The 27,374-nt window shown below is 42.1% G+C and overlaps 1 protein-coding gene across 2 annotated transcripts; it reads left to right on the plus strand.

Moving 5' to 3' along the window:
- Nucleotides 1–26,285, plus strand: crebrf (creb3 regulatory factor). 2 transcript variants are annotated; one of them, XM_033650026.2, is made up of 10 exons: nucleotides 1–140; nucleotides 10,400–10,634; nucleotides 12,329–12,454; nucleotides 14,997–15,172; nucleotides 17,842–18,995; nucleotides 19,168–19,365; nucleotides 20,293–20,482; nucleotides 20,740–20,813; nucleotides 20,937–21,056; nucleotides 22,779–26,285. In XM_033650026.2, exons 2-10 carry the CDS (start codon nucleotides 10,626–10,628, stop codon nucleotides 22,895–22,897), a joined length of 2,166 nt encoding a protein of 721 aa, XP_033505917.1. In that variant the 5' UTR covers nucleotides 1–140; nucleotides 10,400–10,625; the 3' UTR covers nucleotides 22,898–26,285. The 2 variants fall into 2 exon arrangements, with proteins under 2 accessions (XP_033505917.1, XP_078028655.1); XM_078172529.1 differs by lacking the exon at nucleotides 1–140 and adding an exon at nucleotides 236–366.
- The last annotated feature ends 1,089 nt before the right edge of the window (nucleotides 26,286–27,374 follow it).

Raw genomic sequence — 27,374 nt, forward strand, 5'->3', positions numbered from 1 at the left:
AGAAGAAAAACAAAACAAACCCAAGAGAGAGCTGTATAACAGCGTGTGGACTCCATTGAAAAGAGGGCCTTATTATCTCCAACAGGGGAACATACACGAGGTCCTACACGAAGCGAGACGTGTGCGTGGGCGTCCTAAAAGTGAGTAGGACCGTTATCGATCCGTTTTGGGGGAACTTTGCTGAGCAGTGGATGTGTGTTTGCGCCGCGGCGGAGGATTAGCTTTGAAGCTAACGGTAGGTTGTTGTTGTGTGCTGGGCTTCAGCTGGGATGAGGAAGGGGGCGGACGGAGGCCATACTGACTGTGAGCTGCGGGTGAAAGGGAAGCAAGACTCGTCAGTTCCGCATCACAAAAACACAGCTCGGGGCAAGTAACACACTTAACGTGTTTCTTAATGTGTGCTGCAGTTTGTCGAGCTCTCACAGGAGGTGTTTGTGTGCAGATATGAAGCTAACTAACGTGTATTCACGAGGAGATGCATTTCGGTCACTGTCAAATGTCACTAAGCGCTTAACATGCCTTAAAACAATACTCCGTCGATTTTGTTAATGATGCCTCGTTTATTTAAACGGACAGCTTGTTCAGAAGTGGGGTTACATGTCTGACTCGGGGTCAGGATGGTTAAAATCTGCACTTACGTAAGAAGATCGGCTTGTACTCTACTTTTAAACTACCCAAAGCATGCTCCACCTCTTATAGTATACTTACAGCTATGCAGTGTATCGTTGATGTGTTTACTGTAGCATGATTTAACTGTATTTAGATGTGTTTGTAGTGAAAAGGACTCGGTGTGCCAGTGAAATGCCCAGCGCTGACTTTGTGCAGGCAGCCCGAGCTCTCTGTAGGTACACGCCCCCCAACACAAGGCACAGCCAGTGCTGCTGGAAAAAAACTCGACACAACCAGAAATTTCCATGTGATGTAGGTTCAATAATACACCCGATTCAGACGTATGTTTCCACCGAGGATATATCCCAAGTAGCGATTTCTTTTGGTTGGTAGATTAGTTTTGATTTCGGTATAGTTTTATCAGTCGACTCAGGCACATAATGTACGTTTGATTTGGTGTTTCTAGTCAAGTGTAAACACCAACAAACGTCACGGATCGATGTATAATCTCGTGTTGCGTTCAGGTTTTGTGCCAGGTGCGAGATTTTACTTTAAATGTCTTTTAAATATAGCTATCTAGGCCACGGGCACGTAGGCCTCCAACTTGTTTATCTTCTGCCTCAACCTAGATTGAAACGAGCTGTTTATTATGTAGCAGCTCAGGGGATCGACAGTCGCGGTGGCCAATCAGAGGCGCCGGGAGGCGGGACGCCAGTTACACCCGACCAATAGGGATTAAGGATTACGTGGGTGTTGGCACAAAGGGTTAGATTGAGGTGTGTTTTGCTTTGCTGAGGATCTGTGATGAGTGCAGAGACTGGGGAGATACTAATGACATTTATGGCTTTATTGGAATTTATAGTAGGTGATTGGTGATCCATACCTGCCTGTTGGATGATGATGATGATGATGATGGTGAGATGTTAGTGCTCTCAGACTGTGCCTCTCCATAACAAGTGAATTTATCACAAACAAATGTAGGGTGCAACTCAGTGTTTTTTTTTTAAGGAAATTGAGTTGAAATACTGTTCAATTTTAATTTCTACTACTGTTTTATACCTGAATTGTGCAGTGTTGTGTGTTTTTCTACTGATATCGTGGTTGTTTATGTAAGGTTTTGTGAAACTGCAAATCTCATTGTGCTTTTATCAGCAGGTGCAGTGTCTGTAGTGAAGCTGATCATCCATATCTATCGCTTTCTAACAGTGCATAGAGAAAAACATTTGTATGTCATGAACACATGCATCAAATTCAGGGTAATTTAAAAAAAAATCCCCTTTTCTGAAGTGTTCAATCGTCTTTTTTATTATCGTAATTAATTTTACAGCCATGTGCTTGTGTGCTTACAGTAGAGGATCCCAAACTGAGAACAAAAGGAGCTGTGTTGAATCTGATTGACCAAGAACATGAACTGCGTTTTACTTGTCACACGTTTCTCATTCTTATGAAAAGTGACAGTTAAACGTCCAAACATTTTCACACACAAGGTTCTCTGGCTATATTAACAGTGAACTTGAGAAAGATTTCCTCATAGACTTTGTCATTTAGATTTGACTGATGTGTGTCCTTGGTGTGCTTCTCCAGTAAAATTTTTCTTGTACTTCAAGTCAACCCAACTCAATTCTCATTCAAAAATGAATCAGATTGACTGACCGTGTTTACAGCAGAAGTTTTGTTCTGTCGTAGCAAGAAAAGCACAGGTGAGGCTCAGTTTCAGAGATGACTGCAATGGAGTTGTGCAGGGGTGACATTTTACGTAGGCCAGCCCAGAAGTTAACATCGCCCTGATTCCCTCAACAAAAAGCCAGTGAGATTTTTCCATTACATTTTGGATTATTGCAAAAAATAAGCTCTGTAGAAAATAAATGTTAATAATACTTACACGTTTTGTTCAGCAAGATAATCTTTATAAATGGACACCACTGTAATGATTTTTGAAGCGTAAATTAAATCACTAGATTAAGGAGCTAATGTAAGGCTTTAAACGAACTACTTCAACATCACCATCACAAAGAGGCTGTAAAGCTATTTTCAGCATGATGACTTTTAGTGTCCCCGACAACCTCTGTAGTCTCATTTAGCCACTCATTAGACATGTTAAAGACTTGTTAGACATGTTAAAGACAAGTTAAAGCTTCAGACTGTCTATGTTTGCTGATGAATTTTACTCCATATTTTATGTCCTCCACACTTTTCCCTCTGATCATATGTTCTCCCATTGCAATGGCTCTGTGTCCCCCCCAAGGGGGGCCGCCCTCAATTTGGGAGCCACTGGCTTACAGTAATCCTCAAAAAGGTGCCTAGTTGTGTCAGAGAAGTAGACATCTGAAGTGAAGAGCACCTATCCATACATACTCTGCATCTGATTAGCTGAACCCAATAAGGGAAACTCACAGGTTCGAGCTGTAGAATTTCGTAAAATCTAGGTAATAGTGGAGCGGAAACACTTCCAAGTAAGACAACACAATAATAAACCCATCAGATTTTGTTTAGTTTGCATTTTTTAAATGCACACCTAAATGTAAACTAAATAGCTACATAGCAGCAATTAATTTGCCTCCTTGAGAGCTCTTCAAAGTGCAGTACTCTGGTGCAAGGGTTGCTCAGTGAAAGAAAGAATCAGCACTTGTAGTGCATGTTGTTGACTGAATTGGCTGGTTGCTCTAACCCTAAACCCATACTGTGATGTCTGTGTAATTCATCTCATTTGTCAAGTAGGGCTGAGTGATACAACTGTATAATCTTATTCATTCAAACATTTGTCTGATGTTGGCATACATGAGCTGTTTTTCTCTGTTACGCATTGCATGAGGCAAACTTTAGTATCACATTTTTTAATTACTTTGAACTCATTCATTTGTAAAATGCTGAAAGATGATGCTGTAAACATAAGTCACAGTACAGTTCCACGGAAAGTCGACACAGTTAATAGATGGCATTATTGATTTACTAGCCCTTGTAACCTGCTCGTTTGTACTAGGCATCTAAATGAATTGTTGAGAGTCCCGACTTTAAGCACAATTGCCTGTGAGTGAGTATCTATGTTCTGTGTGTGTTGCTGCTGTGTCTGTGCACACACATTTAGGACTTGTGGATTAATGACCTTTTATGATGTTTGCAGAGCTTCTCCACATTTAGCAAACAGCTCCTGCTTGTTATCTCGTAAGGAATCAGGGACCAACTGGTATCAGTAGGTAACTCATTCCAGATAAGACACTGCTGATTGGCCTACTTGGATCACGTCCAATGTTGTGAGGCGCTGAATGTGAGCTGTTTCTTGATAGTGGAGCTATGAGCGCAGTCACCACTGAAGTCCTCTTTTCGTTCAGACCTGAGCTAACAGGGAGGGGAGGAAAAAAGCAGTTGTTGGTTGTTGAACATATGGATATCTGTTGTTATTTTTTTGTGTGTATGCATGTGTCTTCATTAGAATCAGAATCTGGCTTATTGCCAAGTAGGTCTTCACATGCAAGGCATCCGCTGTGGTGTAGTGGTGCATAACATAAACAAAGTGAGAGGAAATGAAATTAAAAGATAAAAAGAGGTTTAGTTAAATCAAGAAACACCAATGTAGAATAGAATACAGTCATAATAAAAATATGAAAAAAATACTTTAAGGAATATGCACAGTATTATTTAGTTAGAATTAAAGAGCACTGCAGTTGTTAGAAGTGGTTAGTGCTGAAATGTGCAGAGGTTCACAGTACAAAGTATAAAAGGAATGTGCACTTTAAGACTTAAGCTATTATTATTATTATTAAGCTAGTATGTCAATTTTCCCTGTAGTATCAAAAATAGTAGAGAATATTGATATTTTTCAAGGTATCGTATCAGAGTTAGATATTTCAGTATTGTAACAACACTGATCTCATGATTATCAAACTTTTTCTTTCTGCCATTTGATTATTACATTAATCTACTGATACAAGCATGGCAAAACATGTTTATCAGATGATACCGCGACCGCAGCTGATGCTGCGGAGATGAGTTGTTGTGCGAGTCCATTTTGAGCTCGTCGTAAACAGCCGCATGTGTGAACCTGACATCGACACAGGAAACCATGCATTTGTGGAGAGACTGCACTGTGTCCCCACATGTCAGAGTTAGTTGTCAAGGGATGCTGTGAAGAACAAAAGCACATCATGTAAGAGGACATTCGATATATTCAACATGCATGTGAGCCGCATCGGTCGAGAGCAGTGCAGCTACAGTACATCATAACAGCGTAATCAAAAGTCAATCAAATTACTGAGAGAGAGGGCAGTGTTTTGTTACATGGACTGGATGGACGAGAGAAAGCCAGCCCTTGTTTCAGACTCAACTAAAATTGTCTTGTGCATTTCTGAGATGTAAGCATGATACTGCAAAAATTCTTTCCTGTTGAACAACCTTTGTCTTCTTCAGTTGATCTATCTATCTATTAGCAAACATTTTTCTTTGGATAAGATTTTTATGTTTGACATCGAAAGGGAAAAAAACATTTTAAAGTCTGGAAAAGTAAGCCTGGATAAAATCAGAAATTTCGACCCAAGCCCACTGGTTAAACTGTCGTGACCCTAAACCAAGCAAGTAAAAGAAAGATCTAATGCTGGCAGTTTTCATTACTGAACAAGTCTGACCAAAGCCTGAGAGAGACATTCAGCTGGAGTCTTTTGGGGCCTGTCAGGCTCGGTCATAAATATCCGGCTCTACATCACAGACCGTGTCAGCTACTAAGCAGTCAGTTGGATTATATTCTGCTACTGGAAAATATTCAGTGCAGATTTCTTTGCCGGGAGAGGCAAGGAGCGTTGTGACTTGTTTTCTGCATGTTTGTACGATCCCTGTCTGTGAACACAGGCTTTTTATTTCCCTCTGTGATGGCAAAGAGAGTCTGGATCAATGCAGGCGTTACTGTTGTGTTCAGGCCATATGTTTCCTCATTCTGCTTCTGCTACAAGTGACACCAGACGCAGCTGCCCTGGAAGGAAGCACACATTGAGATATGATAATGATCACAATTTGTATTTTAGAAGCTGAGCTTCTAAATATGCTGCTGGTCATTAAGAGAGTATGTATGTACATAGGTGTGTGTGTGCATGGACTTTGCTTGCATGAGCTTTGGTGTTTGTAGAGGTGTTGCTTTTACAATCGCTGTTGTAGTCGCAGCGCGTTCTGGTGTGTTTTCCGCCATTTCCTGTCTCTATGCAAAGTGTGTATACAGGGCTGAGAGCTCAGGGTGAGAAGTTCATCTGAGTCAGTCAGCACACTGTGAGAGGAAGTGAAGCCGTCCCCCTGGCCTCGGAGGAGTGGGATCTGTGTACGGTTGTGTGTCAGCTGTTCACTGCAGGGGTCATGTCTCCATGCAGATTCTCATTTATTTGCTATGCAAAAGCAGCGAAGGGACCAAAGATCAGTCCATGTGTTCCAGTGCAGGAAAGTGAGAGAACGACAAACAAGCAGAGCGAGGGGATGGTGGAAATGAGCTCGATGTACGCAGACCAAATCAGATGCTCCCTGAGCGAATGTGGGGACGCAGTTGGGTTTAGAAAAGTTGGTGCTTTCCGAACATATAATGGGGGCAGGGACTGGAGTGCACAACAAATTTCTCAGAAGCTTATTCTTGCAACAACTTCCGGCAGCTACGGCGTAGACAGAGAGCTGCTGTACGCATCGGTAATGGACTTTATAGTTTGGTATGTTGACTGGACAAAGGAGCAATGAAGACTAAATGCAGATGCAATATTTACTCATTTATTCCTGACCAGAAGCCCCACCACTGCGTATGCAACAAATATAGTGTTAACAACAGTTTTGACACTTAATATTAGAGCTGAAATTATTAGTAAATCAAAGCTGGGGTAGGCAGCAACAGAAAGTTTGCTAAATGCGGGCATTCTGCACTGTTCGGTCCCATGGCACTGGGGGTTGCGCTGGCTTGATGTGGGTTGCTGCAGCCGCTGAGTGGGGGTCTATCTCTGAAGCTGCTGCCCGCTCTCCTTCAGACGAGGAGATCTGTAGCAGTGGGGAGTGAGGCGGAGGCCACACTGTGATTTGAGACTCTAGCTAACCTTAGCTACATAAATGTGAACTTGAAGCTGCAGCCATGAGCCTTTAGCGCTGGTCAGCAGAAGGCTAAACTATTAGCAACATTTTCTCTCCATCTCTGAAACCCTTCGCTAATATTGACACATGTTTTATTTCATTTATTGTCAGACTCTCTTTCAGACTCTCCATTTGATAAGTCCGTCTTCATAGCAACTTTCTCTCCAGGAATCTCTGCCATTGAATCAGGCTTTCACCGAATAAACATGCACAGGCATCTGCATTTTTAGAGCAGCCATCAGAAACAAGGTGCAGAAGTCTGGTTTCCTCTCAGTCCAATTGAATTACAATATGCTCATAGTTCATCATGGGATTTTTGCCCAAGGAAGCCAAAACTACCCTGCCTACCTCAGCTTTAATCTGGTAGTCAACTAACAGAATAACGATAAGCAACAATGTAGATAATCAAGTAGTCACTAAATTCTCTAGTAATAAACTAGATTTTGGACTGTTGGTTGGAGCACCATGGGCTCTGGGCAACATTTTTGTCGACCCAATGATTAATAGCTTTATCGATACAGCAGTTGTCACTCGTCAGATTAATCTATAGTACAACCATGTAACTGATTCTATAACACGTAACTGAATGGTTCACTTATTTTCTGTCACCTACGCACATAACAGGTGATATGTGCTTGGATAAAGTCCTCTCACAGTGACCGACTGGGGAGACTGTCTGCTGCATGGCACAGGGGATTTCAGGAGCCTGCCTGAGCTGGCTGTTGCTCCAGTGATTAATTGACTCATTAACGAGAGCACTGCCTGAGCCTTTTCTACACCCTCTGTTTGTTATAAGTCCTGTTTTTAAACCCAGTATGAACACAAGGCTGTGAACATTTGTTGGTCTTAATAACTTGCCACTCTAATTTATACTCAGGACTTTTGTCCTTGTCCAGATCATGGATGTATTATGTCAACTGGATACTGGACTCAAAGATGGCACCCTGCCTTCACTTAACTTCCGTGTTTTGATGTCCACTGCACAACATGTGCATTATTGTTGCTGTGCGTTCCTACTTAGCCCATAGACTGTACATTAGGATGATGTTACACAATTTGATATCATCAAATATAAAACCTCCATGGATTAAAAATTCATAATACGATGAGTAATAATGGACTGTCTTTACAGTTTCAGGTGCCCTGTCAAAAGTTTTACAGACATTTCTCTCATAATGGTAGCATATGGGAACAATGCTTTTTGGGCTGTTTTTTGGTGCTGTACTGCCGTACCGAGCTCTCTTAATACATCCATAATCGGGATCCTTTAGAATTATGTTTTTTCCAGTGATCTGATTTTGTCAGATTTTGGGCTTTTGACAGATTCTGGTCTGATCCTCTAAAGTTAGGGTCAGGGAATGTTTGATCAGAAATGGTTTGTATGTTGTGTTGCCCAAGCTGGAAGTCAAAAGTGTTCGTAGTTGGTCAGAATGGCTGCACTCAAAGGTGGAGTGAAAAGATGGCCGTCATTAACAGGGAAGAGATGCAATATTTTTTAAATGTGGGGATAATGGTGCACATTTTTAGACAGTCTCTCATGGAAGATGTTCCTAATGTTGCACTCAGTTGTTCACATGAAACGTAAAAGAAATCATTTTGAATTTTGAAATAATAATGAACAAAAAGGAGTTACAGAGAGGAGTTCTGTCCTCTGCACAGCGGTCCAATCACAATGTAAAGTGGGTGTGAACATCGGATATTTGATAACTTAAATTTACATAACGGGTTTGACACAGGTCCACCTGATCTGAGGTTAGAAAGGTTTGGGGTGTTGTGGTTTCCGTAGCAATTCGGACAAGCAGTTTTGATGGAATATGCCGGCAAATTTAACCTACCTTGGTGCTGGTTAGCAATGTCGCACAGGTTAATACGATGATCTACTTTAGTTAAAAGTGAGCCAGCCCCTTCATCAAACTGGAAGATAGCTGGAAGGGTTGAGCAACCATTGTTATTTTCATATCAGCCAATCGTGCACACTCATGATAGACAATCCGATCGCCAGGGGATGGCGGGAGTAGGAGGCGGTGGGACCGTCACATCACAGCACACCGGTGAAATGCCAGCATAGACGACTAGTCTCATATTAAAGAAAAATGTAACATCTGTTAATATTTAATCGAAAATGTTTAAACAATAAAAAAAAATGTGTTAAATTGTGATGTCTCCTCTATTCAAATGGTGACTCCCCTTTAAAAGTCTGCACGTCTGTGCTTGATACAGCAATATCACAGCATCGTGTTGTTCCATTTAACATTATTATTACATTTAATATCACAGTTCAAACCATATCTATAACATTAACCACTCTTATGGAGCACAGAGCAAATGGATCCATGGAAAAGATATGGTTTGTAATGAAGGATATAAAATTCAGTTGTCACGCGTGCTGATTAACAGGGCTCAGGAGGCGGACATGCCGCTCCAGCAGAAACATCTCTCAATGCACAGTAGGTTGCAGATTCTAAATTATTTTTATAACATATTAGTTCCGATAGTTAATTGGTTTAATGTGCCTTAGTGTCAGCGTTGACGACATCCATTCAGTCGTTGATATACAACCCATTTGCCAATCGGTACAAGCCCAAAGATAGCTGGCTAACCCACTAATCTTGCTTCATCATACAGGCCCCAGAACATCAGAGTATATTTAGGTCTTAAGTCTGTGAAAGCAGAAGTGGACAAGAGGGACAGAGGAGGAAAGATGAGATTATGATAGACTAACATGTCCCAGCGCTGTGTTGACTTAAGGTTCAGCTCTAGAGATGGAGACCGAGGGCCCAGCCTCCCATCCAGCAGTTATCAGTAAACAGAGGGAGGCCTGGAGGCAACTGTTCTGCATTTTTAGAAGCAGTGGGACAGTATTTCCTTCTCATGATGTTTTTTAAAGATACAGGAGCTATTTATGTGACAAACTAAGGCCTGAAGGTCGTAATTGTCGAATTGGACTTTTAGGTGGAGATAAGGGAGTTTTCAAAAATCTAAAGGGGAATTCCACACAGTAGCTTCAGTTTCATGATTAAAGTGACCAGTGAGCATCTGCAGCCTCTAACTGACCCAGCAACAGAAATCCACTCCCCATTTCAGTGGAGAGGGGGGCTGTGATGAATTAGCTTTTTGACTTGTGAAATGATGAACTTCTTCAGCATCTGCCCACTTTAACAGAGGCTGGGATCATGTGTACCTCCCTTAAGAAATACAGCTTGTTTATACACTTGTTTATGCAGCTGCATGGTGAGATAACACAGGGAGCGGAGAGGGAGGGGTGCTGCGTGGCTGGCAGTGAATCGAAGGACACTGATAATAAATAATGGCCATAAAGTGTTTGATAAAAAGGTTTATATTTCTCTACTTACAGCATGCGGTTGTTAGCCTGCTAGCTCATGCAGCTTATTTCTGCAACCCTGCCAACAGCATTTTCTGTCCCACATGCTGTTTGCTGCGGTGTGTATGTAAATTTCACCAGGCTAGTCCTGGTCTGACCACATGTTGCTGCCATTTACTCTCAGTTCTGGAATCAATAGCTCTCTCAATAGCACATTTCAGACAGGCAGAACTACTCTCCGTATAAATAACTGGGGTGGGATAAATCATCACACTGATATATTCAGTTGAAGCTTAATGGAAGAGAAATGTACCAGCATGATACTTGTTGCTTATACTTATATTGTTGAGTCTTATACTTCTGCTCTCTCTGTTTTTACCACAGACCTGAAGCAAACAGAGAACCACACCAGACCACAACAGACCAGACCAGGTTGAGCCCAAATACTGACACCCCCCTTCTCCCCTCCCCCCTCAGCCTTGAAGGCTGAATTCACCAGATTGTTTCATTTAGCAATAATTTCTTGTGCTGATCGGACAACCTCAGGCCACTGGGACTGGACAGGAGGCCCAGAGGTTTCCCCCGCTGGAGCTCTAAGCTGTGCCTGGCAATGCCTCAGGTAAGAGAGATGACAGAGAGTCGGAAATTGTTCTGTCACTGGAACACAGGTAGACATGTTTCCTCCTGCACAGTTAGGAAAGGTGTTAAACATTCAATGGTTTCTCATTGGCCGTAATTCCTAGCACATTGACCATATGCTTTAATTTGATATTCTTTAGTATGCAGGTTTGGTCACATACACACAGCGATTAACTCTCAGTAGCATTAGTTAGTATTTTGGTGCAGTCCAAATCAACAGTCAGAGGCTGCCTTAACGGCGTGGAAAGAAGGACCTGCCTTTGTTTTTCTCATTCAGCTAAGCATTTGTGTGATGCCATTGTAAATGAAACATTGCAAGTATTTCCACAGATACCTGACTTCAGTTGAACAATGTGAGCACACATTTAGACACAAAGTGTTGTCCACTGAGCCTGACTAACCTGGCTAACGGGTTAAGCCAACCAGCATGCTATGGCTGATAGAAAGCAACTAGTTTCCTGCCAAAACTTAATGGATAGAACTTGTGCTGCAGAATTTGTTCTCCGCATTAATGGCTGATACTCAGTTTAAACAGTGCAACAATTCAAAAAACAAAGTGATATGAGAAAAAATACATTACTGACCTTGAGGGAGATGGAACAGATGGGACTGATAACAAAGGAGGAACTCTGAGTTTGGTTTAGGTGATGATGACGTCTGCTTTTGTTAGTTTACTTCTGTGTGCATAATGGCCGATATAATAACGATAGTTTGGAGCAGGAAAAAAACAGAAAGATGATTAATCGGCCAATAACACCTGACATGAAAAACTGAGATGAGTTTGTTAAACCTGCTTTTTGTAATGGACCCCAGGAGGCCACATAAACATGGCTGTATATACACACAACCAACAGCTCTGTCCATGGTCCTGAAATTTTAGCGAGTGCTATCTATACACCGAAATAACACCTCTTCCGGCCCGACAAAAAGATTTTATCACTAACTGCACACTGTGAAATGCACTGAAAAGTAATCATCAATGATACCAAAATTATTTAGTAAAAACGCAATGTAGACTACAAGAGGCCGAACAAGTTATAACAGGCTACCTTAAGTCCTTACACACACACAGTGCCGGCCCCTCCCTCTCAAAATAATTATTTAATAGTTATTTTTAGTTAATAGTCATTTTGATTATCAGAAATTAATTTCACACACATTGCTAATGCAAGGTTTGCTACTTAATTCTAGTGAAATTATAACGACCATGGCTGCTAGCAAAACAGAGAACACACACTTTCGGCCTTGGAGCAGCTATACTCAGTCTTATTAATGTATTAATAATGCTACTCTATAACCAGTAATTTTATTATGCCGCTAATAAAGAAGTAAAGCTGTCCTGCATTAGTTAACTTTAATTTAAATCATATAAAATATCTAAAGCACACATGACCTTATATTTGCACGTTCCGCCAATAATGATTTGGTTTATATAAAGTCCTATTTGCGGCCAAACCGTCGGTCAACCTCTTATGGTGCGTATTTTTGCCTTTATTTGACGGTGTAGAGACAGGCACAGGAAAGGGCGGGAGAGAGAGGGGCGTAACATTCAACAAAGGCTTCAAGGCTGGAATTGAACCTGAACAGTGTGTTAGTGTGGCATGTCCTGTATGAACTTGGGTACCGAGGCACTCCAAAGTGTGTATTTATTGATTGATTTCTGTTGTGTTGCAGCCCAGCGTCAGTGGGATGGAGCCTCCCTTTGGGGACGCCTTTCAGAACTACTCGTTTGCTGACCAGGCCCTGACCAGCACTGAGCTGCTCGCCACCAGCTCTGACCCAGATTTCATGTACGAACTGGTGAGTGGGTGCATGCACACACAGACACAGACACAGACACAGACACACACTCACACACACACGCACACAAATCAGACAACCCAGAGAATTATTAAATGATGAAACTAATATGAAAGCGTAGGCACCGTTAATGGCTCTTCGTACGACTGCTCATACTGTATCGCCCACACCCGTATATACAAAGATGCATTTACACACACACACACACACACACACGCACACACACATGCACAGAAACACTCATCTCACCAAGGCCCTGCAGGCATCAGACCTCCCTAACCATCCTTTGAGCCTGACTTCTTTTCAGATCAGTCACAGCTGCTCACGCTGTGCTGTCACTGAGTTGCATCTGAATGAAGGATCCAAGTTTAAAGATCTCCAGTCAAAATTCAATTTCCTCAAACATCACACAGTTTTTACCTCTTTTATTGTGACAGAAATGTAAATAAATGGACATGTCAACTGTTGTGAAGTGCCAATATTGCTTTCAGGGATTCCTCTTGGCTTTTGATTTAAAATGCAAAAAATACTTCTCTGTGTGTTACATCAAAACCCTGATTGGCATCAAAGATTCCTCTAGGCATACTGATGACAGTTACCCACTGAAGTAGCATCTGTCTGTTCTCTGGGCTGTAGTTTGGAGTTTCTCTTCTATGTTCTCTCCGTGCTGTCACATATCAGCCTTATGTCACTGCTTACTGATTGCTATCAGTCCTGTTGTTGCCACTTTAAATTAAAAGCTCTGCACTGGCAAACCAGCTGAATTATTGTGAAGCAACTACAAAAAAAGTATGTCAGAGTTAGCAGAGCTTTGTTTGTGCTGCTATTCTTCAATAAAAAACAGTTCTGCACAACAACATGGTGAGAGATCAAACAGAAAGTGATGTTAGACGAAGAGCTACAGGCTCTTTATGTGGTTTGCGAGATTCAGCACACCTCCAATGTGTCATCAAGGTAAACAGCTTCTTTTGCTTTGCCTTGTGGAGCAGTGGAAAAACACTTGCACCGTGTCAGCACGGCCTGAGTGGTCACAGTCGCTCACGGCTCGGCACGAGCATCCCCACCCATATCAAAAAACAATATTAGGTTACATGTTGCACAGAACACAGGCTTCCAACAAATGCCTGAGAATTCATAGAACAGTGAGCGGCACAGTGATGTTTTGTTTTCGCTCAAATAAAGGTCTATATTAGTCACGTGTCAGACATTTTTGCAGAGGAAACCCATCTCCTCTTTCAAGCACATCAATATTTCCATCATTTGTTAAACAAAAATACCTTCTGATTCCCTCATCTTTCACAGGGGTTTTTAGTCATAGTCATACCAGTAGTGAAACAGTCTGAATTTAAATTCCATTGAAAACGGCAAATAACTGTTTGCATGCGGTCAGTTCTGCTGCCAGCGTGGCATTTTAAATAGAGAGGCCTGTGCCTAATTGTTTTGCAGCCGTGTGACATTTGCCAGCGCTCTCGGGTGGGTGATGTGAGACAGTTCACCTGTCACCACTCATGCTGTCAGCCGCAGGTGTCTGCGTCAATTTACTGTCCGCTGTAGACTAAACAATAGTGATCCACTGCTGCGATCACAATTTCTTGCACCGTAGTAACACATTAATGTGATGATCTGTCATCTTCTTCAGCCTTTGAGATGCTTTTCACTTTACACAGATACGGCTTCTGTAAACTGTCTTACTATACAGGGAATATTCTGTTTTTGATCTTCTCTATCTCTCCTGTAAAGAAATAGAAAGATGCGGCATTGACAACCAGCAGACCCACACCAGCAATGTGTTTTGCCTCAGTCTGGTCAAATCCAAATCCAAACGCTTCTGCTGGAAAAGCTAACGAGAAATGTCGTCACACTTCAGCTCCATAGACATTCACCTAACAGGCATATGCTGATATCAATTGATGTCAATTCATGCAATTATCTCAGACAAAATGTCCTCCTGACAATGTTGTGATGGTAAAATGACAATACAATTATACAATTGAAACTCCAGTGATGACCAGTACTACTTAACTGTACATTTGTGATGTAGTATAATTCCTGGAAAATGAATTCAAGCTGTTTATGGATACAATAATCAGATGGGAATGATGTTGTTTTGTTCATCCAGCAAATTAGACACCGACAAATTAATGCACTTCATCTCGCTGATGTACAACATGTATAAACATCCAATTTTCTCAGATAAAATGTTCATTGTCATTTTTCCAACCTTGGCTGCCACTCTTTGAAAAATATATATATATTTTTGCAACTTTGTTGTTTGTATTTTCAAGCCAGATGAGTGGCTGTATTTTTTATTAGGGTATACCATAGTATAAATTACTGGTCCATCCCTGAGTCTAAACAATAGTTTCAGGTTGCAGTAATCAGTTCTTGGATTGTGATCTCAAAGTACTTTGTGCAAGTTACCAAAATCCTCAATGTAATGGAACACTGTCAACAAAAAGTGAACTAAATGAAGATAAATGATCGACCATCCTCTAACCCACCACCTGCTCAACTCACTGCCATGTTTTCTTCCCCTCTGCAGGACAGAGACATAACCCACCGGCAGAGCCCCTGTGGGGACAGCGTGGTGGGTGCTGGGGACGGAGGCAAGGAGGTGGAGGGTGGTGTGGATCAGTTCATGGGTCTTGGCGAGTGTGAGACAGTCTACAGCAGCTCAGCGTTTGAACAGTGGGACTCCTACTGGGAAGACCTCACCAGGTACTGGATTATTTATTTCTGTGCTGTCTTTTATTTTAGATTGAGTTAAATACAGCAGCAAGTAAATAAGACATAAAAGCATACTGTTGAATTTAATGCAACTCAAATTGCATACTTTCTTTCACCTTAGTTAAAGGTAGTTTTCATATCCTAAAATTGTGCATAACATTACCTACTAACTGTACAAAAACTGGCCTGGTATTAAAGACAGGGTTCCTGCAGGTCCTGAAAAAAGTCTTAGAAAGTCTTAAACCTAACTTTCTGAAGCAGTAGGAAGCCTGCAAATATTAATGGTACAGGAGGTTGCATACAGTGTCCATAAGACTTTTCTGAGTTACAGACAGAATTAGGAAGTCAGAAACTAAACGGACTAAAAATATGCAGTTTTGATTATCCTTAAAAATTAATTTCAAGACAGGTATCTTTCCTGCACAAGCCCTAGTATTTGAGAAGCTTGAACCAGCAAATGTTGTGTTATTTTTGCTTGACAAAATTATCAATTGATTTTAAGAATTGTTGTCAAACTTCTTTTATAAACTCATAATCAAGTATTTGTTCAAGGGCTAGCTGAATTGTTGAAGTCAACAAAGAGGGTTCTGGCATAGAGGAGGTTGTACTCAGTGGTTGGCTGCAACATGTCAGCTCAGGATGTCTGATTTTTACTGTAGTAGGAAAGCAGATGAGAAGTCAGTCTGTGAATGTTATGCAATAAGACAGGTGCCTAAAGGTTTTTATTGCTGAAGCGTTCACCATCACTGACTGGTTATCATCGAGGCAGGTCATCTTGGTCTGACACAGAGGATGATTTGAAGCAGGTAGTGGTTTTGCTCAAAGGCAGGGAGTGGTTTAAGAGGCCAGTAAACAACAAAGTAGCTGGCTGCCGCAGTCTCCTGAGATCTCAGGTGATGCTCCGTCTGTCCTGCAGCTATCCTGAAGCTTTGCTGCCAAAATAGTTTGTGTACTCACTCCTCTGATGTTGGGTGTCAGCTGAGGGCAGACAACAGTTTCCAAAGTCTAAAGACGATTAAAACTGAGGCGGAATAGTGCTTGCTGTTGCAGGGTTAGGGAAATCTTCTGCTAACAGGGTTGATTGAGGTCATGTTTAAGTGGAACAGAGGAGAGTGCAGTATCTTTTTGGCTAATGAGTGAGTCATTCTTTCACAACCTCGACTGGCCAGATTAGGTCCACGCTGCTGTTTGGTAGCTCTAATGTCTAATGGACCGTTTTTCTGGGTCAGTAGAAGTCATGTTCACTCTGTCAGCTCTGAGGTACCTTTGCTTTTTACTGTGATTTTACCATCAGTAGTTTTCTTCATCTGGCAGGCTTCATAAAGAGATTAAAGTGTGTGTGTGGGTGTCAGAACTGAAACTACCAGATGTAGTGCTGCCTCTGAGCTCCCGGTTTGCTTCTTGGATCTGTTTGTATGTTGTGGTATGAACACGTTTGACTGCCTTTAGGTCTCCAACAATTGTTACAAAAGTTAAAAACCACACGAAGGAAAACTTAATGGGGAGAAAACAAATGTGAACAAATTCAGATTTGTTCTGGGTTGTATGAAGTGAAGCATGGATGCATCACTCAGACTTGAAATGTTTCAACTTTTTTCGACAAAAATTATTTTAAATTAATTTATTTATCTAGGGCTGCAGCAGTTATTTCCATTGCTAATTAATTTCTCAAATACTTTGTCCATTAATCGATTACTAAAAGATACTGAAAAAAGTCCTTCAGTTTCCCAGAGTCCAAGTTGACAACTTCACATGTCTTTTGTCCAAATATAATCACTTAACAATGACATGAATATGACACCAATGATCATGAGGTCCTACAGAAGTGTGTTGGCCTCTCTGACTCAGTTTTAGATTGGTTTAGGACTGACACTGAGATTTTGTCTCCCTTGGTGACCCCTCCTTGGCTAACAAGCAGCATAGTATCGAAATTCTGCATGAAAGATGCTGTATTAAGTAAGGTTGATTTAAAACAGAGAAAAGCAGCCAATCCTCGAGCGTTTTTACTTGAAAATGTATCTTTCTTTCTTTTTCTTTTTTTACAGATTACTAGCTTCATTAACATCCATGTATATGTTCCCTTTTGTGAATTTCAAACATGCAAATGAAAACAGGAGAAATAAAAAGTTTACCTGCATCAACAAACGCTCTGCAAGTATTCTAAAGAAGTAACAAGACTGTGAAATGAAAAGAAATTGTAGAATATGTTTCCTTCAGCTTTTATCACATCCTCTCTTCACTGATAAACAAATTCATATTTAGTTTTTAGATCAAAAACAGCATGGCTAGTTATTTTAATTGATCCTTGGACACCTGTACTGGACTCTTAAATTATTTTTTATGCTGTTTTTTTACAACTTTGTACTACTGTTGCTTTATTATTTTTACTATTTTACCTTGAACTTTTGTAACTTGCGCTCCATACATATAAAGTATGCAGGCTCAGGGACTGTGTTGTGCTGTATGAATGCTTGTGCTCTTGTATATAGTGTCATTGATGTTGTACCTTGATCCCAGACACACGCTCTCTCATTCTGCCTTACACAGAGATGCACTGACTATGACCTGGCTTTGATTTTGGTTACATTTTAAAGGTTGTAAACACTGACAGGACAATGAATACTTTCACTAATAGAACTGCATGTCTCTGTGCTTGGCAGATACACACGGCTGGCCAGCTGTGACATCTGGGGCACCAAAGAGGTGGATTTCCTTGGATTAGATGACTTCTCTAGTCCCTACCAGGATGAGGAAGTGATTGGTCGAACCCCAACGCTGGCTCAGCTTAATAGCGAGGATTCGCAGCCTGTGTGTGAGGCCCTCTACCCCCCTACTGACCTGACCCTGCCTGCCCCTCAGCCTCAGCCGTCCCAGCTTCCCAGTCACAGTAAGAGACCTCTGGTCCCTGGCCAAGGATTTGGCCCCGGCTCCGCACGTCCCTCCCCGAGCTCCACATCCTCTTCCCGTCCTTCCCGCAGCCTTCTCCCAGACTTTCCTGAAAGCTCCCAAAAAGCCACCAGACCTGTCCCCTCCAGCACTGAGACTATGGCCAAGACCCAGAACCTCATCAGTCTCACCCAGGACCACGGCCAAGCTCACACCAAGCACCAGGGGCGCGGAACCAAGATGGCAGCCCCAACTTCTCACGGCACTGACTTTGTGCAGAAGGCTAAAGTCCGTGTGAGTGCTGTGCCTAAAGCTCAGACCGACATGCCCTCCCAGACAGATTTCGAGAGGTCAGATGCACCTCTACCTCTTTCCCAGCCCCAAGATGAGAAGGCCTGCACCTCAGCGAGCGCCACCTTGGTAGGAATTCCAGTTGCTGCAGCCAGTGGCTCTGCCAGTCTGACGAGCTATGAGAGGAGGGCAGAGGGGGCAGGTAGGAGGGAGATACCTGTAGGCTGGTCCGCCACCATGCCTCAACTGGTCGAGGCGAGCCAGGCCCTGGAGAGTAGTACCTCTGGGCTGGTCAGCAGCGGCGATAGTATGGCGGGAGCTAGCGGCAGTGGTGGAGTTCTGGTTGTCGAGGGGACGGAGAAGAGCAAGGAGGAGGAGCACAACTACTCTCTGTTCCTGACCCGCAGGCTGGCGGGCAGATCCCACTCCCAGCTGGAAGAGGACGAGGAGGAGGAGGATGAGGAAGAGGTGGAGGAGGAGGAAGGCGATGGGCTCGAGCTGGATGACGAAGACCACGATGAGGGTTTTGGCAGCGAGCATGAACTGTCTGAAAATGAGGAGGAGGAGGATGAGGAGGAGGACGAAGACTACGAAGCTGACAAGGACGACGACATGAGTGATGCCTTCTCCGAGCCAGGTAGCTGTTCATCGTCATGCATCTGGTTAATGTGTTCGACCAGTCAGTGGCAATTTGTTACTTACTTATATCTTAAATTAATACCTTTCTGTCTTTATTTACCCTTAATTTTACGTCTCTGTCTTTCTGTTGCTCTTCTCTCCTCCCTGTTCTCCCATCTCGTTTCCTCCAGGCTGTGACATGGAGCTGATGGAGGACATTAAAGGCCTGACAGCAGGAGTCTCCAGCCGGAAGAGAAGCAGGCGTCGCTACTTCTGGGAGTACAGCGAGCAGCTCACCCCCTCCAAACAGGAGCGTATGCTGAAGCCGTCTGAGTGGGACAGACACACGCTGCCTAGCAACCTCTACCAGAAGAACGGGCCTCTCCATGGTATACATACACACACTCACATACAGATATATATATATATGCACACAAGCTGGCACTGTAGGATATAAGCCTTGCTTTTAAATTTGCTCACTCAACAGCTTAATGAGAATCTTCAAAGGAAAGACTTTCATATTATTGTATGTTTTACATTTCACCACCTTGATCGTGGCATAAAACATCATATATGTCTTTCAGTGGGGACTGCAGTGGAAGCACTCGGCCTTTTATAGCGACTGTGACTGGCTTTTCCACAACAGCAGCTGTGCACAGCATGCTGCAGTGATACTACAGTTTAACTGATCACATTGGAAATATTAAATAAATAAAAGGAGCATGTCTCATTTCTCACATAAACAACACAGTCCTGCAAATCATTTCTCTTGCATTCACGTCCATATTTATTGTATCCCTTTGTTTGCATAGGTAGAGGATGACTCATGTTGCATTTTAATCATTTGGTTGCGGTTTTCAAAAAGAAAAAAGCACTTCAAGCTTGTGATGTTTGAAAATTCAGTCATAACTAAGGCTTTGCGGTCCAGCACACAGAGATAATGTTTTTATATTACTGAACTGTTGTAGATCCACCACAGGTGTCACCAACTGTGACTGAATGGAAGATGACAGTTAAAGATCTGTTTGCTGTTGACAGCAAGAAAATGTCTCAATGTGCTGAAAGATATTTATTAAACAGTGAAACAGTGAAAAGTAAACATTATGTGGAAAGATTCAAGTTGATTTTTCCTGCCTCAGTGCCTGAACAATGAAGAGAGTAAAAAAGAAAAGGTTTACTCGATAAACAATAAGTAACAAGATGGAAAACTGGGAATAGCAAATGTACCATGTGCCATCTTACATGCTTGTGCGCGCCATGCCTGCTGAAACACTGTGATAGTCTCTAATGCCCCCTTTTCAATGTTTGTCATACAGGAAAGTATATGCTGAAGAAGTCTCGGCGCACAGACGTGGAGGACCTGACACCCAACCCACGCAAGCTGCTGCAGATCGGCACAGAGCTACGCAAACTGAACAAGGTGATCAGTGACTTGACCCCCGTCAGTGAGCTGCCGCTGACTGCACGACCGCGGTCACGCAAGGAGAAGAATAAGCTGGCATCCAGGTAAAACCTGCATGCATGTACAGTACGTACACACCAGAGTGGCACCGATCTTTATGTACAATCACGCTGACCTCCACAGTTGATGCATTAAAAAAAAGTTTACCATTGAGAACATTTGTGTAGTTGAGAGTATAGTTATAGTCAAGATGCTAATTTGTGAGCAGTTTGATATGTTTCCCAGGGCCTACTGTTTGTTAAAAAGAAGTCCTTTCCTTTTCTGCCTTAGTAAACTCCGCTCATCTGTTTTTGTATTATAGAGCTTGTCGTTTAAAAAAGAAGGCCCAGTATGAAGCAAACAAGGTGAAGCTCTGGGGACTCAGCACAGAATACGGTACATTGCTTACGACACATTTTTAACACCAAGTTTATCAACTTGTGCATCCATTTTCTTCACGTCTCTGCCTCTGTTTCTGAGTGTGTAATCTTTTTGTCACTGCATGTTTGTGTCCTGTAGATCGGCTGCTGTTTGTTATCAATGCCATCAAGGAGGAGATAGTGGCCCGAGTGGAGGACTCCTCTCCGCGTCCGACCAACATGGCCGACACTCTGGAGCATCTCATCAAAGAGACACTCGGTGAGAGTTAAAGACGAGGCAACTGAGTCGTTTACAGACATAAGCAAGTTATTTGAGTGAGTTATTTTTTTCCTCAACAGCAGTATGCGATTTGCAGGGTGGATAACTGATCTGTCGATCTGTTCTGAGCTGATCAGATCAGATCGATGGATGAGAGGAGCAGCTGCTGTGAGTGAATACAAACTTTTAGACCAAGCAGAATGAAAGATTTACTTCCAATGCGCCTGACGTTCTGCTGCTCCATCTCTGCTCCGAGTGTGCTCTGCACTCTGACAGTGTGATGCTATAAATAACCGAACGGTAGATATGTTCCATTAGCTCTCCTGATGAACAGTCCAGCTCCAAAAATAGGAAATCTATTTGTGGTAGCAGATGTTTTAATCATGGCAGGCCGCCACAAATAAGTGAATGTGTGGGAAACCATGTCATTATAAAACTCTCACTCAGATACATTTGATTATGAAATATGGGTTAAATTTAGGTAACTAACATTCAGGTATAATATCATCCAAAATAAGATTCAAAATTATCGTAAAAGCAGATGACAAGAATTAATTTAGCTAGTATTCAGACAGCAAATCTCTGAATTACTACAGACTCAGAGGAGATAAACTTTGTCTTTGCATCATATGAACGTAGTCAGAAAATAATTCAGAGGCAGTTAATGCCTTTTACAAGGATATTGTTCCTGGTCTAAAAATAAATCATCTCTGGTTGAAATGTTCTGCATGAAAATGTTTACATCAAGCTCATTGTGAACAGGGAGGTGATTTACAATAACAGATATCTTTTCTGTAGAAGCTGTACAAAAGTATTAGACATAAGGAGGTTGCACAAACAGGTTTTAGAGTGCTTTCACACCTAACCTGCTTGGTTCAGTTAAAAGGAACTCTGGTCTGTTTGCCGTTTGTATGATTCATTTGGGCTGGTGTGACAGGTATCAATCAAACCCTCGTGCAAACCAAACAACTTAACCCATCCCACTTGAAGAACAGAGTTTGTTGCGGATTATTTGTGTTGTGAAAGAAAATTAACCAATTCTGATAGTATATATGTGATTTTAGAATGATTTCACAAGCTAAACTACTAATAAATCCATTTGCTGATCATGAAATCTGTCCACAATCTTATATTTGATCTGTATAAAGGCCAAGTATAGCTTCTAACCTGTTTATACTAATGCACACGTGTAACCGTGGTAACATATATCAGAATGGGTACCTTCTATGACGAAAAAGCTGTTAAAACGGCCATGATTGTCACTGACTCTGTGTACTTCGTCAACTCATTAAGTCCATTAAAAGGTGTGACAGTGATCTCACCGAATTAAGCCTGGAATCATTACCGCACAAGATGCCTTCTTTTCATCCTGTCTCTTTATTGGTCATTATTCATAACTTGCAATCGATTTGTAGGCTGATAAAGGTCTACTAATAATGCTTACAATCAGATATTTCTCTATGAGCTTTTTGTGACACCAAAAAACATGCATATGAACACTTTAAGAAGCATTTAAGTGCTGCAGAAACTTCTGTCAGTCACCAGAATTTGACTTCTACATGTGGGTCCTGATGATGCAGGATGACAATCACCAAAACTGTCCGATCTACGATTTACCTGTCACCAGTGTTACCTGTATCATTCTTTCTCCTGAACCAAACTAAAGGTGTGAAAGCACCCTTAATGTCTAAGATCTCCCTTTATGTGTTTCTGTGTGTGCAGTGGCATCACCTGTTGCTGGGCAGACTTCAGACTTCGTCAACAAGATCTTGGAGAACACAGGACGTGGCGATCCCACCGGCGGACTGGTCGGCCTGCGTGTCCCCACCTCCAAAATCTAGACAAACCGTGGTCCACTGAGAGAAGTGGACTAGATATTACCACCGTGCTGTCCTATTGTAACTATGCTCCCCTCTGCATGCCCCTCCAACCCAGAGTACATACACATTGTTAGTCACACAAACACACATACCACTCCCTGTGTGTATGTATGTGTGCTTGTTTTAGCCATGCACCTGTATGGCGTACACCCTAGCTTACTGTCTCTGCACGCTGTGCGCAGAGTCAGTGCGTCACTGTCTCCCAACCCATTGTGAGCGTCTGTTGGGAAAAGCGCCTCTTAAAGCAAGGGATGGTTAGGTGTATAGCTAATAGCACGTCCTAAATCCACTGGTGATTATTAGATGTGTTTAACATAGTGTTGTGTAGGGTCGGTTCAGACAGAGGTCTGCTTCCAGGGCTGACATGGAGACAGTCACACGAGTGTAACCACTGGAAAACTTTCACATAATTTGCTGAGGTTGTAATGACAGAGGAAGAATTGTTACACATCAGACACCATCAAAGGTTGGAAAAAGTTCCAGTTATCATTTCCTATAGGAGGCTTGCCTCACATGGCAACAAACTAAACTCCAAGCTCTTACAATTGACCCACTCAGTAAAGTACTATAATAGCTTTGGTTGCCAAGACAGCTGCAGAGGAAAAAAAAAAGCAGCGTTCTCTGAGGCGTTATGGGGTGGCAGGAAATATTTTGTATTGAAGGCCTAAATATGTTCATGCCATCCCCTGTTTGCCAATCAGGTCTGCTGTTGTTAAAATGTAGGAGTTAGCAAAAAAAGCTCAAAACAAAAAAGCAGATAAAGTTAAAAATACACTTAAATGATTAAGCGTCAGACATCCTGCTGGGTGGAGGTTTGCGGCAGGCAGGAGGAAGCTTATCGGCTAATTTTGACGACGTTAACTTAAACAACATGAGGTAGCTGACCATGTGGAGAGGAAGTGCATGTCGTTTGGTGCTTTTCAGCCTTGTGCTGGTTATAACTGGACTGGGTGAAACAGGCTTTTTGCCAGAACGGGAGCAGACTGTGAGGACAATGATGATGGTGGTGATGAAGAAGAAGACATAGACAGTGATCCATCTCCTCTAGGAAACTGTACATAGAAGTGTCTCCCAGTGAAAAACGGCACCGGCTCCCCTTTTTGTACAGTAGAGAAGACCAGGCTAACAGTTTGGTGTGTTCATACTAGTGTTTGATCAGAGTTCTATTCATTGTGCCTTGTGTATGTATGTGTGTGTTTCTGTAAGTCTGAGTGAGTGTGTGAGAGGGACTGAACGAGAGAAGGTAATTGGTCAGAGCTCCCTGAGGTCCAGCCAAGGAGAGGACTACTTTACACTGAGGGAGTTTGTTAGTGCGAGGATGGAGACATTTGTGGGGTTCGCTGTGTATTTCAGTTGTCTAAAGATATTCTGAATGTACATAAAACAAGTGGAAGCTCTCGTTGCGTGATGCCACAGAGTCTGTGTATATAGGAGGGCTCTGCAATAGATTACTTTTGGTTTTTGGTACTCTTGTCTTTAGGGATCGGGGGAGGGTTAAGAGATATTTTCGTTTAGAGTTACAAAAAAAATATTTGCACACTATATTTTGATTGTTTTTTGTACCAAAGACACATGCAACGAAATGGCGACCAGCCAGTTAAAGTAAGGTTTTGCACAGCTTACCTGACGCCGTATTGAATGTAAGAAATGTGGGAGGGTCAGGGAACTTCATAGAACTGTGAAATTAGCTTGGGTCCAATTCTGTACAGAAAAGGAACATTCATGAATTTTTTTAAAATCTGAAAATCAACCCCGTCTGTGGGCTTCTCCAGTAGATGTGTTGCTTAGCAAGCACTTCATTCCTGAACTGATTCCTACCCCCCACATGCTAATTGTTTTAATGGCGCTTTCTAGGATAAAACCCAAGAGCGCGAGTAGATAAGCTATGTTACATTTTTGCTTGTTTGTCGAAATGTCACCAACAATAACCAAAATGTTTTGTTCCTGTTGTCATTTGTTTGATTTCTGTATGTAGAAGAGGTCTAGTCATCATCAACAGAATATTAACGGAATTGTGTTTTAAAGTACTGTATATAGACACATTAATGCTATATCTATCAATGGTGAAATGCCACTTTTCATGACAATTGATTCATTTTTAAGCATGACACATTTCTAAAAGCCTATCCTTGCATTGAGATGTTAGAGAGAAAAAAAACACAAAAACCAAAAAAAAAAAAAAGTTCTTGTTATATTTTTGTACTTTAGCTGCCTGCTAGCTTTCCTGTTGGTTTGGAAGTATTCATTGGGAGGAGAGAAGGAGATGTGGAGGAAAAGAGGAGACAGGTCTTAAAGAGCAGCCAGTCAATCTGATAGTTTGATATATGAATCGACACTTGACCTCTTCAGTCTCCTTTGCTGGCTGAGGGAAATACAGAGAAGCAGGACTGGATTTATTTAAAACATAATGCAGTGAAGCCATGGTCTAGTTTGAATGGTCTATAAAGAGAATGAGGACATGCTGTCTTTAGCGAGGACAGGAAAGCAAGGAACTCGGAGGACAACAGCGTGAAGATGTGAGGACAGTTTGCATAAGAAAGCCAAAGCCATTTGATTCTGGCCCAAACTGATTTGGATTCAGCGCTGCACATTGTCATTCAGATTTCTACACGTATTCCCTCTGTTGACCATGAAGTTGGTTGAGTTTTGCATTTCCTGGGAGAGGCATTGTTCCTTTTGAGGTGGCATTGCTGGATTTTTATCTGCCTGGCCTTGCCTTTAGTCCTCAGTTCACACCCTTCCTGACCGCTAAGAATAACTTAATTCACCAACACTCAGAGTTACAGCATCCAGGCCACAAATTGGCAGCATGTCCAACCTTTAGAAATGCATGATGCCTGTATGCTTGTCTCCCTGCTGCCTACCCGGAGGAAACGCCGCCATTCCTGGGAACTTAAAAATTCAACCAAACGCGTCTGATGAGGCTGAATTCAGGTTAGCTTGAAGTGAAGAAGGCGCTCCTTCACAGAATGAACTCTGATGTCTGACGATGGTGGTCTTTCTGTATCGTGTGATTGAATAACAGCTAGTGCTACATATATATATTTTTACTGATTTCTGTTCCGTCTAAAAAGGGAGAAATGGTGCTTTTTTCTGAAACTAGAATGATGAGTATCCATGATTCTTATTTGACTCCTTAGTCTAGTTGTAGCCTAATGACTTGCTCTCCCCTACCGTCCATAGCTATTTTCTTAGTAGTGATTCATTTTTGTAAATAGTCTATATAAGTTAATATGTATCTTCTAAATGTTAGATATATGTATAGAATACTCTATCTTATATGTTTGAAAACAAAAGCACTTTGTCCAAAAAAGGAAAAAAAAAAAAACACAAAAAAAGAAAAAGAAAAGCATTTTTTTCTTCCATTTGCTGCTAAAAGGCCTGGTGTGAATGCTGCAAGTGTACTTGACGACTACTTGCTAGGATAGGTCTATTACCTGACTTGGCTAGGTCTATAAACTAGCAGGGATTAGGTGTAGGACCTGACGAGGGCTAGATCTACATGTTCCTGGAGCCATGTAATGATGCGAGGTGTCGTATGAGCGCGTATCATTGCTTGGTTTTTGGTGTTTTGACAGGATAGGTCTATTTCCTGGTCAGGAGCCGTGCGGATAGGGTGTTTGTGGTCTTAAAAAAAAGAGGGTTTTGATTCCAGGGCCCCTACGTTGATCCTGATGCTGACCCCCTTGGCGTCATGATTCATTTGCCTTCAGTAGAGGTTTCCTATGGAAAAACTGATTCTGCTTTGGCTTCCTCTTCAGGGTGATGTACAGTGTAGACACATTTCTCCAGAGAGCTATATTGTTATCATTTGTAAACTGATTTCTACTTGTGACTTAATGAGGAGGGGGTTTAGCCTAGGGCGGCCAGGAAGAGCCCATTTGAAAGACGTTGTTCCGGGCCGCCTTAGGGGAAGTTACTATATCACTGTACTGTATGGCAAGCCAGTTACAAATGGAGGCTCAATCCGGACACTTATTGCCTTTTTGAACTTTTCACTTACACACAAACAAAAATAATAACATGGCAGACATGTCAGTTGCCAAGGGGTGTGCCCGAGGTTAATGACATTGTTGCGCCAATATACAGTCAACAACAACAAAACCATTCAGCCTGATAGGCTCAAAACAACCTTGACTGAAGTAGCAGACGTGGTGAAATAAGTCTGAAAAACAGCTTCAAAAAATTTGAACTACTTGTGCTCAGTTGTATCTTTTGGGATAATATTTGAAGCATTTTTTCGGCTACAGTTTTGCCCAGGTCTGGCAGGGGGTCAACAGTGGTTAAAGGGCTGCTGGTTGGCCGACAGTAGAGCGGAGTGTTTGTGTTTTGTAGTCGATCACGAGGCTGATACAAGAAAGAGTCCTCACAGGTTTTTACATTTAACATGATAGGCGCAAGCTGTGCAACTTTACATTCAAACCAGGAGACTCTGTGG

This window comes from Epinephelus lanceolatus, chromosome 11, assembly GCF_041903045.1.
Source record: "Epinephelus lanceolatus isolate andai-2023 chromosome 11, ASM4190304v1, whole genome shotgun sequence".
Lineage (NCBI taxonomy): Eukaryota > Metazoa > Chordata > Actinopteri > Perciformes > Serranidae > Epinephelus > Epinephelus lanceolatus.